The 20,016-nt window shown below is 45.1% G+C and overlaps 1 protein-coding gene across 2 annotated transcripts in view; it reads right to left on the bottom strand.

Moving 5' to 3' along the window:
- Nucleotides 1-20,016, bottom strand: part of LOC126419044 (fatty acyl-CoA reductase wat-like) — a 250,451-nt gene that overhangs the window by 92,161 nt on the left and 138,274 nt on the right. For both annotated transcript variants that reach the window (XM_050086115.1, XM_050086116.1), the window contains exon 3: nt 4,987-5,226. In XM_050086115.1, coding sequence (XP_049942072.1) covers nt 4,987-5,226 — 240 coding nt within the window. The remainder of the gene's footprint in view (nt 1-4,986; nt 5,227-20,016) is intronic.

Below are 20,016 nucleotides of genomic sequence, written 5' to 3'. Positions count from 1 at the left end.
TAAAGCTGGGCATCGGAGGCTTGGCGATTTATATCTCAAGTGAGAACTCCTGCTAAAATTAGGAGAGGAGCTAGAATGATTGCCATTTCTGAGTGGAAGACACACGTTAAAGATCTTCTTACAGATGATAAGGAAAAGGTTCGAAAAGAGCACAATGGAGTGGATATGTATCCTGTGGAAGAGTTGTCTGACAATGACGTTTACTAGGGCTTTCAAAAATCAAAAGAATGGAAAGGCAGTTGGTCCTGGAGGTATAGTATTGGAATAACTGGAATAGAGAGGACTTAAAGTAGGAGCAGCACTAGTAAGTATATTTAATAAAGTGGATCAATAAGACGAAAGACACCAAGAATGGAAGGTGTCATACAGTACCGCCATATATAAGAAAGAGAGCAGGAGAGTTCAGGCTAATTACAGGGGAATAAATGTAATAGCTTCGGTGGGTAGGCTGTTCAGTAGTATAATAAAGAACAGATTGGGATAGGTTGCGTTAGTTGTTATACTGCAGGAACAGTCGGGTTTTACTGCAGGGAAAAGCTGTCCTAATAACATCCTTTGTGTAGGCAAGGTGTGACAAAAAATTATCACAAAACACCAGGATCCCCATTTGGTGTTCGTTGATTTATAAAAGACCTATGATTCTGTGCCAAGGAGGTTACTACGGACAGCACTGAAAAATGTTGGAGTGGATTGTGCATTAATAGAGTTGCTGAAAAGAGTGCGCCGCCAGTGCGAGGTAGTTGTGATAGTTGGTTGTAAAATACCAGGAAGTTTTGAAATTTGTAAAAGATTAAGATAAGGATGTTCTGTGTCAACAACCTTATTTAAGTTGTATTTGGAAGATGTTCTGGGTTACTGGGATAGACAGTGCAGAAGACTGAGTGTGACAGTACAATATCAGAGATTACATTCATTACTGTTCGGCGACGATCAAGTACTTCTGGCTGTGGATAAGAATCATGTCATGAGTCAAATCATCAAATGAGAAAGTTAGTGGATACTACGGTGTTCTTGGCTTCGCCATCTCCCTCCGAAGGGAAAAGGAGTGTTACACGGCTTCGCCATCCTCCTCCGAAGCAAAGATGAATGCCGTGTACGGCTGGTGCCTAATGACCCGGCACACCCGCCATACAGCAATGCCGTGCGGGTTGCCGTCCCGCCAGACGCCTGCAGCCGACGCTGCTTGACTTCACAGGCAACGACCACCGGACACAGAAGGCACTATTTCGCATCCGCCAAGCCGTGTGACACCAGCCACTTCCTGGTTTACCAACGCTGGGCGGCCTTTATAGTATCGCCGCCTGCAGCTTTTCGCAGTGTGTCCCGTGTCTATGGCTGAGTGTAGATCCGAGTAAACGAGTCGCCGATACAGCACTGCTGGATGAAGACAACGCCAGTGCACCACCGATCGTGACCACAATTGATTACGACCTAGGAGAGTAGTCTTGCCGCGTGGGATTAGCAGAGCGGTCTTAGGCGCTGCAGCCACGAACTGTGCAGCTGGTCCCGGTGGAGGTTCGAGTCCTCCCTCGGGCATGGGTGTGTGTGTTTGTCCTTAGGATTAGAATAATTTAGGTTAAGTAGTATGTAAGCTTAGGGACTGATGACCTCAGCAGTTAAGTCCAATAAGATTTCACACACATTTGACCATTTGATTTTTGAGGGTAGCCGTTGGTGACTTTCTGACCTATATTCTTAGAACTGTATTCACTGAGTGACAATTATTATTATTAGATCATGACGATATCTCGTGTTCTTTTGTAGAGATTCAGTTTCTGTTGTTCACAGTATCTTGCTGCTAATGATGCCTGGGCACCGTCTTCTTTTCTGAGTGCACCATCCCACAACGAGGTACTTCAGACGCTTATAAACAGTAGGGGCTAACAGTCAATAGGCATAAAGCAGAATATCTTTTTGGAAGTTGGCAAGATGAGGTTTTGAATTTTGAGTTTGGCTAGATAAGAAATGTGCAAGTGTTCAAGTATATGGGTTTACTAATCGATAAGACTTGGACATATCCCACATAAGTGAAGTGAGGGTAGCTGTTAGATCATTAAACAGTATATTTTGGAGTCGCCACATATCGAGTAGAACAAAGAAGGTAGTGTAACGCCTGTGGTTGGACGCATTCTGATACGACTTAGTGATGGGTATTGAACGAGAGACGAAGGAAGAAAATCGAGGTTGTCGAAAAGGGCAGGTTATGGCAGAGACGAGAAGAATTTACCTGGATCGATTGAGGAATGAAAATCTAATAAAAGAGATTGATTCTGTGGAACGAATCACAAATACAATTGATGCTCGAGCTGTGATGTGGTAACACCACGTCCGACGGATGGAAGATGGCCACAGTGTTTGCTGAACTGGTCTCTGCTAGGGAGAAGGAGCCGAGGGAGGCTGGGGGCAACGTGGAGGAGAACCATAGCCAAAGCCATGGAGAGGAGAATTCTGTAGAAGAAGATTGGCAGTAGAGAAGTTTGTGTCGTCTGAGAACAGGCAACTACTTATAAGTGGAAACGCCATCTAAGATACAATCAACGTCTTGTCTGGGCGATAGCAATGGAAATACTATCGATGATAGTGCTGGTAAATGAGAGTTACTATATACAGCCTTCCAAAATTCCTTCGCCAAAGAAGACGAAGTAAATATTTCAGAATTCGTTTCAAGAACAGCTGGCAACATGACTGACTTTGAAGTAGATATCCCAGGAGTAGTGAAGCAACTTACATCACTTAATAAAAGCTAGTCTTCCAGTCAGATTGTATACCAATTAGGTTCCTTCTAGAGTATGCTGATTCAATAGCTCTATACTTAAAAATCGTATATACCCTCTCACTCGACGAGAGATCCATGCCCAAAGACTGGAAAGCTGCACAGGTCACACCATTATTCATGAAAGGCAATGAGCGTTATCCACTACACTACAGGTCCATATCATTAACGTCGGTAAGCAGCACGACTGTGCAGCATATATTGTGTTCGAACATTACGAATTATATCGAAGAGAACGTTTGTGGACCTATAATCAACACGGATCTACAAAACATCGTTCTTGTGAAATACAACTAGAACTTTACTCAAACGAAGTGTTGAATGCTATCGACAAGGTATTTCAAATTGATTCCTTATTACTAGATTTCTAGAAGTCTTTTGACATGTACCTCACAAGCGGTTTGTAATCAAATTGCGTGATAATGGAATTTCGTCTCAGTTATGCGACTGGATTGCTGATTTCCTGTCAGAGAGGTCACAGTTCGTAATACCTGACGGGAAGTCATCGAATAAAACAGAAGTGATTTCTGGTGTTCCCGAACGTAGATTTATAGGCCTTCTGCTGTCTATATAAACGATTTAAGAGACAATTTGAGCACCCGTCTTAGGTTGTTTGCAAATGGTGCTGTCTTTTAGCGTCTAGTAAGGTCATCAGGAGATAAAAAATAATGTAGGAAAGATATCTGTATGGTGCAAAAATTGGCAATTGACTCTAGATAATGAAAAGTATGAAGCCATCAGCCAAAAAGGAATCCGTTAAACTTCGGTCACACGATGAACCAGACAAAACTAAAGGACGTAAATTCAACTAAATACGTAAGAATTACAATTACGAACATCTTAAATTGGAAATAACACACAGAAAATATTACGGAGTACATTGAGAAAGTTCAACGAAGAGTAGCACGTTTCGTATTAACGTGAAATAGGGAGAGAGTTTCACAGACACGATACAGGATTTGGGATGGACATCACTAAAAGAAAGGCGTTTTTCGTAGCGGTGGAATCTTCCCACGAAATTTTAATCACGAAGTTTCTCCTCCGAATGCGAAAAATTTTGTTGACGCCGAGCTACATAGTGAGAAACGATCATCGCACTAAAATAAGGTAAATCACAGTTCATACGAAAAGAAATATGTGTTCGTTTTTTCCAGACGCTGTTCGAGATTGGAATAATAGAGAATTATTGTGAAGGTGCAATTCTGTCATATATAGACGTGGTTGGAGACGGTGGCTGTTATATAAATAAATTGTTGGCGCTGTACAGCAATCAGTCACAAATTGTATCTATCTGCAGATCAAGTAACAAACTTATAATTTTGTATCACGCCGGGTGATACGCCAGTATGGCTATGACGAATACACGCGTCCAATGTGCGTTCACCGTGATTTCGCCAAACACGGATGCGACCATCATGATGCTGTTAACAGAACCCGGATTAAATCCGAAAAAATGACGTTTTGCCATTCGTGCACCCAGGTTGGTCGTTGAGTACACCATCGCAGGCGCTCCTGTCTGTGATGCAGCGTCAAGGGTAACCGAAGCCACGGTCTGCGAGCTGATAGTCCATACTGCTGGAAACGTCGTCGAACTGTTCGTGCAGATGGTTGTTGTCTTGCAAACGTCCCCAACCGTTAACTCAGGGATCGAGACGTGGCTGCACGATCCGTTACAGCCACACGGATAAGATGCCTGTCATCTCGACTGCTAGTGATACGAGGCCGTTGTGATCCCGCAAGGCGTCTCGTATTACTCTCCTGAACCCACCGATTCCATATTCTGCTAGCAGACATTGGATCTCTACCAACGCGAGCAGCAATGTCGCGATACGATAAACCGCAATAGCGATGGGGCAAATGCGACCTTTATCAAAGTCGGAAACGTGATGGTACGCATTGCTCCTCCTTACACGAGGCATCACAACAACGTTTCACCAGGTAACGCCGGTCGACTGTTGTTTATGTATGAGAAATCGGTTGGAAACTTACCTCACGTCACCTCATGCCAGCGCGTTGTAGGTGTCGCCACCGGCGCGAACCTTGTGTGAATGCTTTGAAAAGCTAATGATTTGTATATCACAGCATTTTCTTCCTGCCGGTTAAATTTCGCGTCTGTAGCACGTCATCTTCGTGGTGTAGCAACTTTAATGGCCAGTAGTGTATTTGTAGATGAAACTAAAGTAGGTGTTTTTGGACAGGGAGACGGGACTGACCTTGAGGTTGGGCATGTCCCTGGCGAGGCGCATCACCTCGTGCGTGCCGCGGACGTTGATGGCGGCGGCCAGCTCGAGCTGCTCGTCGAAGCGGACGGTGGCGGCCGCGTGGAAGACGACGGACACGTGTCTGCACAGCTCGGCGCGGTCGGCCGCGCTCAGGCCGAGGCCCGCCAGGCCCACGTCGCCCGCCACCGCCACCACCTTCTTCAGCACCGACGGCCGCAGCTGCGAGAACACCTGCGGCACGGGCAAAGCGCGCTGTACTTGCCGCCGGGAGCCGGGCGGCGGACCAGATTTGGAGCTTAATGCTGTGGCGTGTCAGACATCTGCGTACGACAGCGAAAGATGATGCACTTTTGGATTGTAATTACTGAATGCTCATAAAGTTGGAATGGCAAATAAACTGAAGCGGAAAAGGTACTGGTATAGGCATGCGTATTCAAATACAGAGATATGTAAACATGTACAGTGTGTAAACTTTTAGATGGCAGACCTCTCCCTAGTACTGAATCGGTAGAAGTCGGTAAACGTCGGGAGGCTTCGGTAGGCACGCAGTTTCGACTGCTGCCAACATTACGTAGCTGACTGTGTTGTACAAGGTAGCCATTGTCGTCTGCTTCGTTATTGTTTTGCGCTGTACTGTTCTGCGAGTTTTTATTGTGCAGTTGTGCTAAACATTATAAAAATGAGTGAAGAGGCAGTTGCTGGCCCATCTCGGGAGTCGCCAACAACCCCTACCGGTAGGCCTACGGTTAGAAGGAAACCAGTATTACGTAGCGATGTTCGCAAAATTATATTGCGTGTGATTGAATGCTGCGAAAGGGAAAGGGAGCAGAAAAAATTGCTTCACCCCATTTACAAATCTTCAGTGAGAGCTGCTACATACACAGGACAAAGCATGCGTAGCATTGGAAGATTCAAACAGTTTTCCAAGAATCATCCTGGCGTAACACCACAAACGCCTGGCAAGAAAAGGTGAGTTTCCATTACAGATATTTTGTTCGCGATCACTTTGAAGGAGCCCCTTATTTCGTCCGAATTACCTTATATTTCATGTACATGACGATTTCAGTTTCGATTACGAACAACATTTAAAGCGAGTTTTACTTCCAAGCCTTTCGTCTGCTTTCGTGTAAGCATGACATGCAACTTGTAGTGCCAGCACTCCAACTGGTAGGCGTGCCTTGGCTCCCCCCCCCCCCCCCCCCTCCTCACCCCCCGCCGGCCGATGCTTGCTTCCTCATCTCCCCACACTCCCCTCACAACTCTGCCGTCTTACAGTTAACACACTGTAACGCCGAAAATGCATATCCTCCTATTTCCATCTATTGTACTATAAATTTTTTTCCTTATTTTGTTACATGAAGGTATGACATTTCTGTGTCTTTATATATTGTAATTGTTTTACTATTTGTATATATATATTTATGCATTTATGTCGATGTATAATTGGTTTGTTTTGTAAATATTTGTATTTTTACGCTGTGTCTTGCCTAGGGAAAACTATGCTATCGAACGATTACATCGATAGGTCGTGTGGAGAACCCAAGTGTTTAGGATCTTTGGTAGTGTTAACTCTGCCGCGTGGAGTGCGGGCAGAGCGGAGGGTCTGGCTGGAGTAGGGCGGTGGAGCAGGTGTGTTGAGTGACGCTCCCGCGAGTTGCCGCGCTTTCGGGGTTTGGCAGCATGTAATTGCGCTCGACTTGCTACGATAGTTTCTGACACGGTGTCGCGGACGGGAAGCATTAGCTGGCGCACATCAAGAGCCCGTTTCGCCTGGTGACCGTGTCGAGAAGAAGGCGCGCCAACATCCAGCTTCTGCAACAGCGACGGCCGACAATGAGTGACTGTCGCCACCTCCCCGATCGACGACTGCAAACCTTCAATCAACCAACATGGAAGACTGAAAGCACGTAAAGTTTTAGAACTGTATGGCAGACCTCAGCTTTTCAAACTGTTGCATCACAAAAATACAGCAACTTAGCATGAACCTTCGTTTGCTCATCGTCCCAATTGCATTACCAAGCAGGGTCCCTTCCTTTTCTGGAATGAACCCGAGTGTCCTTGAAATTCATACGCCAGCATTAAGGTAATATCATTCCATTTCACTGCTTTAATATCAAAATTGAGTTAAAGTATTCATAGCTGGCTACAATATTTAGATTACACAAGCACAAATTAAGAGTGCGAGTCTTGTTACCATATTTTAGCTGACCTGTGATTGCAGCTCAGCTTGGTACGTACTAAATTTTACTATTGTTAATTGTTCAGAATCATTTAATTCAAGTTCAAAGTTAAATCTCTTATTTCTAAATTGCGTAGATTCAAGTAGGTTTTGAAGTGATTGTTGAGATAGCCGAAGACTAACCTTATTTTATTGAATTTCGTAGTGCTTCAGAAACAAAGTTCACTATTAATTTCAGTCACTAAATTAACTTTCAATTTTCCGGTTTTATTAATTCTTTTGCTAAATTAAGTTAGAGTGTAGCGAAATTTATTACTTCTGGCAAACATTCAGTTTTCACACAACACGTGTCAACCTTCGGTTGCCACGCTTCTAGTGCTAATTATATGTGCATTAATCTTTCATTTTCAGTTATTACAGTAGTTGTCCATAGGACTGGCGACCGTAATTTTCCCCAAATCTCAAATACCTAATTAACGCCAATTAATTGTTAACGTAACGACCGCACATTTACTTTCTTTATTAACTTTACCCCTTTTCAAAATTAATTTCCACCAGTTTCATTTGCATTTTTCCTTTCATTTAGATATAACCCCTTCCTCCCTCTTTACCGACAGATTAACTTCGGTGACGACTGCTTTTCCCAAATTTCCATTAGGTGTAAAAAATGGTTCAAATGGCTCTGAGCACTATGGAACTTAACATCTGTGGTCATCAGTCCGCTAGAACTTAGAACTACGTACACCTAACCGACCTAAGGACATCACACACATCCATGCCCGAGGCAGGATTCGAACCTGTGACTGTAGCGGTCACGTGGTTCCAGACTGAACCGCCTAGAACCGCACGACCACACCGGCCGGCCATTAGGTGCACACGGTTTAATTTTCCACTGTCATTAATGTCGATACGGTGCACACGGTTTAATTTTCCACTGTCATTAATGTCGATAAGTGAGAGGGAGGTTACAAACAGGCAACGCCTGCACAAGACAACAAGTGTCTGGCGCAGTTGTTAGATCGCTTACTGCTGCTACAATGACAGGTTGTCAACATCTGAGTGTGAGACCTTAACTTTTCCCGGCGAATTGAATGTTCAAATAACTTACGGGTTTGCTGCCGGGTGACGTCGCCGACCACCGCCGATATTTCGACAGGAGCACACACTGCCCTTCTCAAGCCACAAATGTAAGGAGGAAGCAATGTGCAAGGGAATTTAATACCTCGGTTCACAGTGGAGAAACAAAGAAAATACCACACACAGAACAAGTGTCAACACAAACAAAGATAACCAACATCAGAAATATCGATAGTGACTATTAATCAACAGGTGAGGTGGCACTAATTCTGTCCTGTTTTTTGGATGAGACACAGAGCCGCATTCCAAGCAGCATTTAAACAAAATCCACCATCTCTGTTTATAATCACATCTCGAAGTCACCTTTCGTCAGAATGGTTATAGTGAGAGGCAGATCAAACGTGCGTTGCGCTATCAGCCTTCTGTGCAACGGGTGGGTGACGATAGCAACGAAGTGGCACCTAAGTCTACGGCCATTTTGCCTTACGCAGGAAGCATTTACAACAGGATTGGCCGTATTTTGCGGAAATATGATGCGAAATATGTTTTTCGACCACCTTCTAAGATTAAGGCCCTGTTGCCGTCCGTAAAAGATGATCTTGGTTTTCGTAAGGCTGGTGTCTATCGTATTCCTTGCAGTTGTGGCTTGTCGTATATTGGTCAGACAATCAGGACTGTGGAAGACCGGTGTATTGAACATAAGCGCCACACACGCTTACAACAGCCGAGCAAATCCGCTATTACAGAACGTTGCCTTGACATCGATCACCCTATGGAATACAACAACACGGAGATTCTGGCTTGTACGTTCAGCTGTTGGGATAGTGTTATTAACGAAGCTGTTGAAATCAAACTATCAAGCAACCTTATGAACAGAGATGGTGGATTTTGTTTAAATACTGCTTGGAATCCGGCTCTGTCTCCCATCGAAAAACAGAGGGAGAGAATTAGTGCTACCTCACCTGTTGATTAATAGTCACTATCGATATTTCTGATGTTGGTTATCTTTGTTTGTGTTGATACTTGTTCTGTGTGTGGTATTCCCTTGCACATTGCTTCCTCCTTGCATTTGTGCCTTGTGAATGGCAAGGTGTGCTCCTGTCGAAATATCGGCGGTGGTCGCCGACGTCACCCGGCAGCAAACCCGTAAGTTATTTGAACAAGATTTGAGTGAGTCTGAACGCGGTGTTATAGTCGGCGCACGAGCGACGGGACACAGAATCTGCGAGGTAGCGATGAAGTGGGGACTTTCCCGTATGGCCATTTCACGAGTGTACCGTGAATCTCAGGAATCCGGTAAAACAGCAAATCTCCGACGTCGCTGCGGCCGTAAAATGATTCTGTAAAAACGGGACCAACGGCGACTGAAGAGAATGGTTCAACGTGACAGAAGTGCAACCCTTCCTCAAATGGCTGCAGATTTCAATGCTGGGCCATCACCAAGTGTCAGAGTGCGAACCATTCAACGAAACATCATCGATATGGGCTTTCGGAGCCGAAGGTACACTCGTGTACCCTTGTTGAATGCAGAACACAAAGCTTTACGCCTCGCCCGGGACTGTCAACACCGACACTTGACTGTTGACGTTTGGAAACGTGTTGCCTGGTCGGACGAGTATCGTTTCAAATTGTATCGAGTGGATGGATATGTACCAGTATGGAGACAGCTTCATGAATCCATGTACCCTGCATATCAGCAGGAGACTGTTAAAGCTGGTGGAGGCTCAGTAATGGTGTGGGGCGTGTGCAGGTGGAGTGATATGGGACCCCTGATACGTCTAGATACGACTCTGACACTTGACACGTATGTGAGCATCCTGTCTGATGACCTGCATCCATTCATACCCATTGTGCATTCCGACGGACTTAGGAAATTCCAGCAGGACAATGCAACATCCCACACGTCCAGAATTGCTACAGAGTGGCTCCAGGAACATACTTCTGAGTTTAAATACTTCCGCTGGCCACCAAACTCCCTAGACATGAACATTACTGAGCATATCTGGGATGCCTTGCAACGTATTGTTCAGAAGAGATCTCCACCCCCTTGCACTCTTACGCATTTGTGGACAGTGCTGTAGGATGCATGGCGTCAGTTCCCTCCAACACTACTGCAGACATTAGTCGAGACCCTGCCACGTCGTGTTGCGGCACTTCCTCGTGCTTGCGTATTAGGCACGTGTACTAGTTTCTTTTGCTCTTAATTGAATTATTAAAATAATGCACTTACTAAGTCATAATTAACCTCCACAGTTTTGGTGCAGCGGTCAGAAGTTTTCGATCACCTATCAAAACTATGGATTTCTGCATAAAACAGTGATTTCTATCATATCCCCAATCTGAAAATAAAACAAGTATAAAAATGAGAAAACTAAGCGCCTCTGCCGTGTTCTAGACTGGTTGTTTGCCTAGAGGGGCACTGATGAGTACCCACACTAACGCTGACGTGCCTTTGCCTAAGACGGTTGCATTCGAATAGGTCTCATTTCTTCTACTGTCTGCGTAGAATTCGTTTGGAATTAGTTTACAGTACATTGTGTGCATCTAGCAGTATGTTTGTACACCTGATCAGGCTGCGGTCGCAGATTCGAATCCTGCCTCGGGCATGGATGTGTGTGATGTCCTTAGGTTAGTTAGGTTTAAGTAGTTCTGAGTTCTAGGGGACTGATGACCTCAGCAGTTAAGTCCCATAGTGCTCAGAGCCATTTGAACCTGATCAGGTTCATATCATACCAGGTAATATGGGACGCAAGCAGGAGATTGGAATTGAAAAAAGTGCCTTGATTGTACCTCCGCAATAGTTAGGGTATTCAGATAGGAAAATAGCGTGGCCCAATCTATTGCAATTCATACGTTGCGGCGGTTCAAATAAACTGTTGCTAATGCAAATGTGTCGCGATCTGGCAGATATTTTGCCAAGGTGTGAAGGTGGTAGTTGTATGCTTCGCGCATAGATCTTTTCACAGGCACACGAACCATTTCTAACCTTCGCTTTTCGTCGCTTATGCGTTCCCTTTTGAAACGAGAGTGCAACAGCCTCTGCTTCCTCAGCACCTCCGAATTTCGTTATTAAACCATGGTGGGTCTATCCTTTATCCACTTACTCCAGACCACGATTTGTAATCTGCTTAAACCTTGCCCATAATTCCTCTACACCCATCTTACTGGAACTAAGTTAATCCAGTTCATTAAGTGAGGTACTAATAACTGCTAATCTGATCTATTTAGCAGAAACACTCTCCTAGCTTTCTCGACACCCTCGTATCGTAACAAATCGGACTGCGACATGTTATAGCGCCCTCGATAACTCTAAAATAGCTCTTTTCCAGCCATTCACTGTCAACTGACGTCGCACCATCTCAATCGTGGAGGCTATCATTGACTACAGAAGTATGTGGCATATGAGGTGCTGCTCGACTATTATTCTCCACTCTTTTTAATTCCCTGTGAACAGTCATTGCGCTAGCTGGACGGCTGGGAGGAATTTGGAAGTCAAGAGTGAGTCCTTCCGTTGATTTCATGCGATTTTTTACAACCACCCTCTGCAATCGTCGACAGTTCTTGTCCGTCGGTACATGTGATCTGACTGTTATTTTATTTGGCTGTGGTTGTTCCCTGTAATCCAGCAACGGCCATTTTATACTCTTCTAGTTCAGAGGCTACTGTCAGAACAGCTCCAGGTCTATACAGACTTTTAATATTCCACGCGCCAACTCGTAAACCAGTGTACCTAGCCGGTTTCGACTTATGGGGTTCCATCCTATTCCGCGGCACATTTGTGAGGTTTTTTGAGGGGGTAAAATGTCCCCTGGTCGCGTTACAAGCTCTGCGCAGGGTTATCCCAGTAGTGGGGCTGCCAGTGTTCTGCCCTGAGCTGGCAGGACTTCTTTTCGGGGTTTACTCCCTTAGGAAAGCTGCCTCACCACGCCTCTAGAGCCTTCCCTGCCCTCTTCGTTGGAGATAGAAAAGGAAAATGAAAGATATCCTCGGGCCTCGAAACCTAATACCGTTGGGGTCGAGAAAGTAAGAGTTGGCCAAGGGAGACCGATAGGAAAGAAAGCAGAAGAAGCCTGACACAAGTAAGTGGAAGTAGTGTCAGACAGCTAAGGGTCCATGTGGTTCCCATCCACATACTCCCAACGCGGGGGCCGCCTTGGGGGACTACTCTTTGTCTGGAATCTCACCAACTGATCTGTCTGGCATGAGTGACCTTACCAGGAGCATAGCTCCCGTCAGCATATCTCAATAGCTCAGTGGATGACTGAGACACGCAAACCTCCCCACCAACGTTGAGGTGGTAGTCCTTGAGTCCTTAAGACCAAACTTAAAGCATACAATTCCGTGACAGTGCCAGTATTGTTATATGGGACAGAAACCCTAAGCACAACAAAGAAGGACGAAGAAGACATGTTGGTCTTCGAAAGAAAAAAAATTATGAGAGGAATTGAAACCTGGTAGTCAAGGGAAGGCAGGATTCGGTTACGATTGAGGACGGGGCCGTAATCAGTTACTATTGGTTGCCTTTTACAGTTACACACAATTTATTTTAAACCATTAATTCCAGACTCAACAATAAAAAATAACACACGTTATTAATGAAGGAATAAACAACAGTTTAAATAATAGTGTTTTCAGTGAGTTACAATTTAGCAAATCACCATTAAATACAGACACAGCAGAAAATGTTTTAAAAGCAAGCCACTGTGATCTGGGCAGAAGGCCTTACGCGCCAGGAATGGCAATAAATTAAGAATTGTTTAAAACTCGCTGCAACTTACAAATTACAGATATTCAAATATTAAAGGCAAGTCGCCACAAACACAGCAGAAGGTATCAGACGCCAGGAATGGCAGTAAATAAGGTTTTAAGGCTTTCTGCGTAAATACAAATAAAAATTGGAATTTTAAGGCAAGCGACCACAATCACGGCTGAAGGCATTACACGCCAAGAATGGCAATAGTTTAAGAATTGTTTAAGAACTCGCTGCAATTTACAACTTACAGGTATTGGAATATTAAGGTAAGTGGCCACAAACACAGCAGAAGGCATCAGACACCACGAATGGCAGTAAATAAGATTTTAAGGCTTACAGCTAAAATAAAAATACGAAATTAGAATTTTAAGACAAATTAACACAATCACGGCTGAAGGCCTTACATGCCAGGAACGGAATTTATATAAAAAATTTTGAAACCTGTTGCAAAACAGCAAATACAATAGCAAAAGTTAATTTAAAAAAATCAAGCAACTGATCCAGACGGTGCTCCAGGAATCGACCTCTGAGAAGGTCCAGCAACAAACACGCGAGCGATGAGATAGGCAGCCAAGAGTTGCATTCACTTCACAAGATGGTAACTCAGACTAGTGACAATCTAACGAATGACTAATGATAATCTCGCTGAAGCTACCCGAAGTCCGATAAACCAAATACAACGATGTAACAATACACCAAAGCCCGAACCGGCGGTCTGCACTACTTCCCCAGAATACTGTGTTTAGAGCCCCCGTAAAGAGAAAGGAATCATTACCACCAGAGTAGAGGAATCACCAATCGGCCTACAATCAAGAAAGCTGCCAAAACTACACGCCTTACCGGACAGCAGCGTCAGGGCGAGGAAACGTACGCTGCCGTTACATACACTAACCCCCAGGGCAGGTAACTGGGGCGTTAGCGCCCACCAGGCAAGAAATTTACCGCTAGTTGAACTTAACAAATTGTAACAAGTTGAACACAGTAAATAGTAATAAGAAGTCGAGGAAAGCTTATCATATCCGCCTTCCCCAAGCACTCCACTCGCTGCTCTTCGCCTTGGCAGCACTACGAGCCGCAACGCGAACCCAAGTCACTGGAGAATCGCGGGATATCACAATGGTGGAGGTTTCTCTACTTGCAACTGAGCGACCGCTACGGTCGCAGGTTCGAATCCTGCCTCGGGCATGGATGTGTGTGATGTCCTTAGGTTAGTTAGGTTTAATTAGTTCTAAGTTCTAGGCGACTGATAACCTCAGAAGTTAAGTCGCGTAGTGCTCAGAGCCATTTTGTTTTCTCTACTTGAAATGCCCTCATCTTAAATCAAATTCCCTCATCTTAAATCTTGCTGGATCCGGTTTACGACGAAGTCGTGCACCCTCGTGACCACAGCCCTTCCACCCAGCAGTCCAATCTTGCCACCAGTGGTCCCGGCGAGTTCCCCCAACCGAACTCAGCACTCACACGACCCGGCCAAACAATGACGTCGCCCCAAAGATAGGTCAACAGTAACTACATATCGATAACTGCCGCTGCTGCCACTAGCAGGCAGGAAACGTTTGCGAAACCGAGTGGCGCCAGTCAACACGAGAAGAAGACAAACAATCGCAACCACTATTACTAAATGATACCGTACCGTCTGGCCTCCAACAGAGAGCGGAAACCTACAACAGCACCAACGCGAGCCGCAGCACAGCTCAAGGACCTAAGGGCCCATCCAGGAAGGGAGCTCGTGGACACGTAGAAAAATGAACAACTGTAAGAGCTGATGATGGAACCGAACATCGTTCAAAAACTGAAAGTGTGGAGAATAAGCTAGGCAGGCTACATTGCCAGGAGACCAGAAACCTCTCGGGCAAAAGCTGTACTTATTTGAAGACCTGATGGTACCTGCCCAATCAGAAGACCCAGGAAGCGATGGGAGGATGAGCTACAGAAAGACAATCGCCAGCGAGGAGTCCGTGACAACTGGATCCAAAGTGCACAAGACCACCAATTGTGGAGGAGCATTGTGAAGTCGGCGCATTATCTACAGGATCCTCGATCGCCGATTTGACTGATTGATTCTTTGACTCATTTGTGGTTGTTCCTCGGCGTTCGCGTTCCCACTTCTCAAATACTTCACCATCAGTCGACATAGGCAGCTTCAGAAGAGCTTAAACGTTCGCGATGGATGTGTTACGCAGGTGAAATCCGATACTGGCCCACTATCGAGGTCATTCAGCTCTCCTGATCAACCCATTCAGGTGTTATTGCTTCTCTACTGACAAACAGCCACTCCACGCCTCCTTTTATACTGGTGTGTCCATTTGTCGTGACGTCTAGTGGTCATTTACGTATTACACAGGGCTGTCCGGATACTTTTGAACAGATAACGTATCTGACTACACGCTTTTAGCCTTTGTTGTCATTAGTAAATAAAGGCTTCATAAAATGCATTCGTGATCCGTAATTAATCGTTTCAATTTATTCGTACACTACTGGCCATTAAAATTGCTACACCAAGAAGAAATGCAGATGATAAATGGGTATTCATCGGACAAATATATTATACTAGAACTCACATGTGATTACATTTTCACGCAATTTGGATACATAGGTCCTGAGAAATCAGTACCCAGAACAACCACCTCCGGCCGTTCAAAATGGTTCAAATAGCTCTGAGCATTATGCGACTTAACTTCTTAGGTCATCAGTCGCTTAGAACTTAAAATTAATTAAACCCAACTAACCTAAGGACATCACACACATTCATGCCCAAGGCAGAATTCGAACCTGCGGTCGTAGCGGTCACGAGGTTCCAGACTGAAGCGCCTAGAACCGCACGGCCACACCGGCCGGCACCTCTGGCCGTAATAACGGCCTTGATACGCCTGGGCATTGAGTCAAACAGAGCTTGCATGGCGTGAACAGGTACAGCTTCCCATGCAGCTTCAACACGATACCACAGTTCATCAAGAGTAGTGACTGGCGTATTGTGACGAGCCAGTTGCTCGGCCACCATTGACCAGACGTTTTCCATTGGTGAGAGATCTGGAGAATGTGCTGGCCAGGGCAGCAGTCGAACATTTTCTGTATCCAGAAAGGCCCGTACAGCACCTGCAACATGCGGTCGTGCATTATCCTGCTGAAATGTAGGGTTTGTCAGGGATAGAATGAAGGGTAGAGCCTCGGGTCTTTACACATCTCAAATGTAACGTCCACTGTTCAAAGTGCCGTCAATGCGAACAAGAGGTGACCGAGACGTGTAACCAGGGGCACCCCATACCATCACGCCGGGTGATACGCCAGTATGGCGATGGCGAATACACGCTTCCAATGTGCCTTCACCGCGATGTCACAAATAAACGGATGCGACCATCGTGATGCTGTAAACAGATCCAAGATTCATCCGAAAAAATGACGTATCGCCATTCGTGCGCCCAGGTTCGTCGTTGAGTACACCACTGCAGCCGCTCCTGTCTGTGATGCAGCGTCAAGCGTGGCCGCAGCCACGATCTCCGAGCTGATAGTCCATACTGTTGCAAACGTCGTTTAACTGTTGGTGCAGATGGTTGTTGTCTTGCAAACGTCCCCATCCGTTAACTCAGGGATCGAGACGTGGCTGCACGATCCGTTACAGCCAGGCGGATAAGATGCCTGTCATCTCGACTGCTAGTGGTATGAGGCCGTTGGAATCCAGCACGGCGTTCCGTAAACCCACCGATTCCATATTCTGCTAGCAGTCATTGGATGTCGACCAACGCGAGCAGCAATGTCGCGATACGATAAACCGCAATCGCGATGGGCTACAATCCGACCTTGCTCAAAGTCGGAAACGAGATGGTACGCATTTGTCCTCCTTACACGAGGCATCACAACAACCTTTCACCAGGCAACGCCGGTCAACTGCTGTTTGTGCATGAGAAATCGATTGGAAACTTTCCTCATGTCAGCATGTTGTAGGTGTCGTCACCGGCGCCAACCTTGTGTCAATGCTCTGAAAAGCTACACATTTGCATATCACAGCATCTTCTTTCTGTCGGTTAAATTTCGCGTCTCTAGCACGTCATCTTCGTGGCGTAGCGATTTTAATGTCCAGTAGTGTATTTACTAATGATTTCATTCTCCATTTTTCTAACGTTGAATGAAGTTATAAGCAATGAAACATTTTATCAGTATTGTTAGAGGACTCACATTGTGAACAGCAGCGAATGAACAGTAGATCAGTGTTTAGTAAAGACAGAATGTAGTGCGTGGACATTTTTGATTACTCTTTTAGCTTTTTGATAGATGATGAGTTATTATCTAAACCGTACACAACTAGTGCCAGTGACATGCGTCCCTCACTGGGTTGCATTATGTATTCTCACGGAACAGCCTTGAGGAAGGTGAGTGTGGACACTGCTGCTGGTATTCAGACAAACACCTAGCACGAGCTACTGGGCAATGTTTGCTGTCCGCTGGGGCACTCGGTGCAGCCGTTGTGTTCCTTCCTCGTGGCGCAGCTTGTAGTGAGACGAGGTCGAGTGGACGGAGCACGCAGGGGCGACGTGTATGGAGGGGTTGTTCTTCCGAGTCACTGTGCCCATGTCGAGTCATTCTGTAAATCCGCTGAGCGTCAGCAGCTCCGCGTTCCTTAAAATGAATCCATAATAAGGCAGAGAGATGGCTGCAGGGAAAAAAAGGACGGGAAGAACTCCAAAAGTAGCTGTCGTCGAAAGAAATGTTAAAAATAACTTTTGGAAAAATTAAAAGCAAAGGCGTAGCTTTGTGTTATCCATGTCCCTTTATGACAGAATTCTTGTTCTGCACATCCGAATACTTACTCCATAGATACTTATACAGGGCGAAGATTAATAAGACCGACAAAGTGCAGGGGGGGATTACTGGCTGGAAATGGAGGAAAATAACATGCGTCAGCAAATCCATTGTTGCCAGGTCTAACAACCCTACCACAACAAAGGTCAGCATTTAATAACGATTGTGGTGTTGCTCACGCTGCTAAATACTGCAGTCATATTATGTGGCAGGTGTCATTAGAGCACAGTTAATAGTCATTTCATGTAATAATGAAAAAACTAGGCACTCATCTGTGTTTCCCACGCTGGTCTCGTCGTAAAATCATGGCTGAATCGTTGAAAATCTGGGTGGTTATGATTCCAAGCTCGGATGCAAAAAGGCCTAGGTTTTATTCTGCTATATTCAAAAGTAATGTAGATGCGCTTCACAAACCATTCTTGAAGATTACACTTTTGTTGGACAATGGTGTTGTAAAAAAAGCAATCAGCACTCCGAATTTAAGTTACACTTCCTTTTAATTGCGATGTCACGTAAACACAAAACATCACTTCACAATACAAAACATACTTGAAAACATCTTCCTCACAGTCACTGTTAAAAGTTCACATTTTATAAGCTGACTACGTTATGCGTCTTTCCAACATGACGTCCAACACTTGACTTTGTCCACGTCCGACTCTCTAACAACTTAACAACTAACTAACTAACGCTTACGCGCCCAAAAATCGGAGTTACAAATACGTCAAAGATCATAGTAACAAAAGAAAGAATACGCATAAGAATAATATCATTGCAATATAAACATATCGATGTATCACAAATGAAATCAAATCTGAATCTTGTCTCAGAAATATGTCAACTACTTTGCAGAAACACAGTAGAATATTACTGGTATCGAGAGGTTAAGGTGAGCTGTTGTAATGGTTACGTAATTCAAGTACCATTACACAGGGTAGACGGCACTGACGAAGGATAGTTTCTCTGACCACTTGCCGTGCCTTCCTTATGTGTTGCAGGCTATGTTGATTGACGCAGCATACTGTAAGCAGCCGAATGGTCCGGTATTCATGACGGGAACAAGCCGTGATGGTGTTTGTGTGCGGCCAAGCAGATTTAAAAGATCGAGGAGGCTGCACGGCTGTACCAAACCAAACAACCACATCACACAACATTTCAAGCCCTTTTTAAGAGTTTGTGTGTTCATGGGTTCTATCAGACAGACGAACGTGCAGCGAGGCAAGGGACTGCGTACACTAGATTTTGAGGACCAGGTTCTATAGGATATTGAGACGAACGCTTGTACAAGCTCCATATCTGCTGTACGCACAGTTCCTCGGCTCTGTGCACGTTCAACTGTTTGAAAGCAGCCATGATAACACAAAAGCCCAGACAGAGCCGGAGATCCTGCCGAAGTTGTATACAGGGTGAAAAGTATTTAAACCGACAAACTCTGGGGGGTTGTAGGGGACATCAAAACAAATACTTTTCCCTAATGTATTTTTTTCCAATGAGGATTATTTAAACCGGTGGAGGCCGTATTACGCTCTTCAGTTGTTGGAGGGCGTATTACGCTCTTCAGTTTTAGGCAACTGCTGTCCACCAGTGTAGTAGTGCATTGTCTCTGGAGCTGCACAGCGGGTTTATCAACAACAATATCCTAATCGCCGTATCCTGCATCATACGACCTTTGCTGCTGTGTACCAACGTCTGCGTGAGACCGGGTCATTTAGCAGATTACCTGGACAGGGACGCCGTCGCACGGTAAGAACGCTGCAATTTGAGGAAGCCGTCTTGCAGCATGTAGAACGGGATCGTTCAATCAGCACTCGTGCAGTTTCACGTAACATGGGGACGAATCAGACGAATGTAAGAACAGTCCTTCGAGAGCAACTATTACCTCCATTTCACTTACAGCGTGTCCACAACCTGGAACCAGTTGATTATCCACCCAGAGCACAGTTTTCGCAGTGGTACCCAGAATAGTGTGAAATGCATCCTACATTTCCACCCTTTGTGTTGTTTACCGATGAAGCAACGTTCGGGCGTGATGGAGTCTTCAACATGCACAATTTGCGTGTTTGGAGTGAGGATAACCCACTTATCACAGTTTCTAGCGCTAATCAAATGCAGTTCTTCGTTAATGTGTGGATCGGTGTTGTTGGGGACTGTTTAATTGGGCCGTATCTGCTACCTAGGCCATTAAATGGCAGGCACTATTATAATTTTCTCGCCA

This window comes from Schistocerca serialis, chromosome 9, assembly GCF_023864345.2.
Source record: "Schistocerca serialis cubense isolate TAMUIC-IGC-003099 chromosome 9, iqSchSeri2.2, whole genome shotgun sequence".
Lineage (NCBI taxonomy): Eukaryota > Metazoa > Arthropoda > Insecta > Orthoptera > Acrididae > Schistocerca > Schistocerca serialis.
The sequence above is the reverse complement of the archived record's forward strand: the minus strand, read 5'-3'. Positions and strand labels throughout refer to the sequence as shown.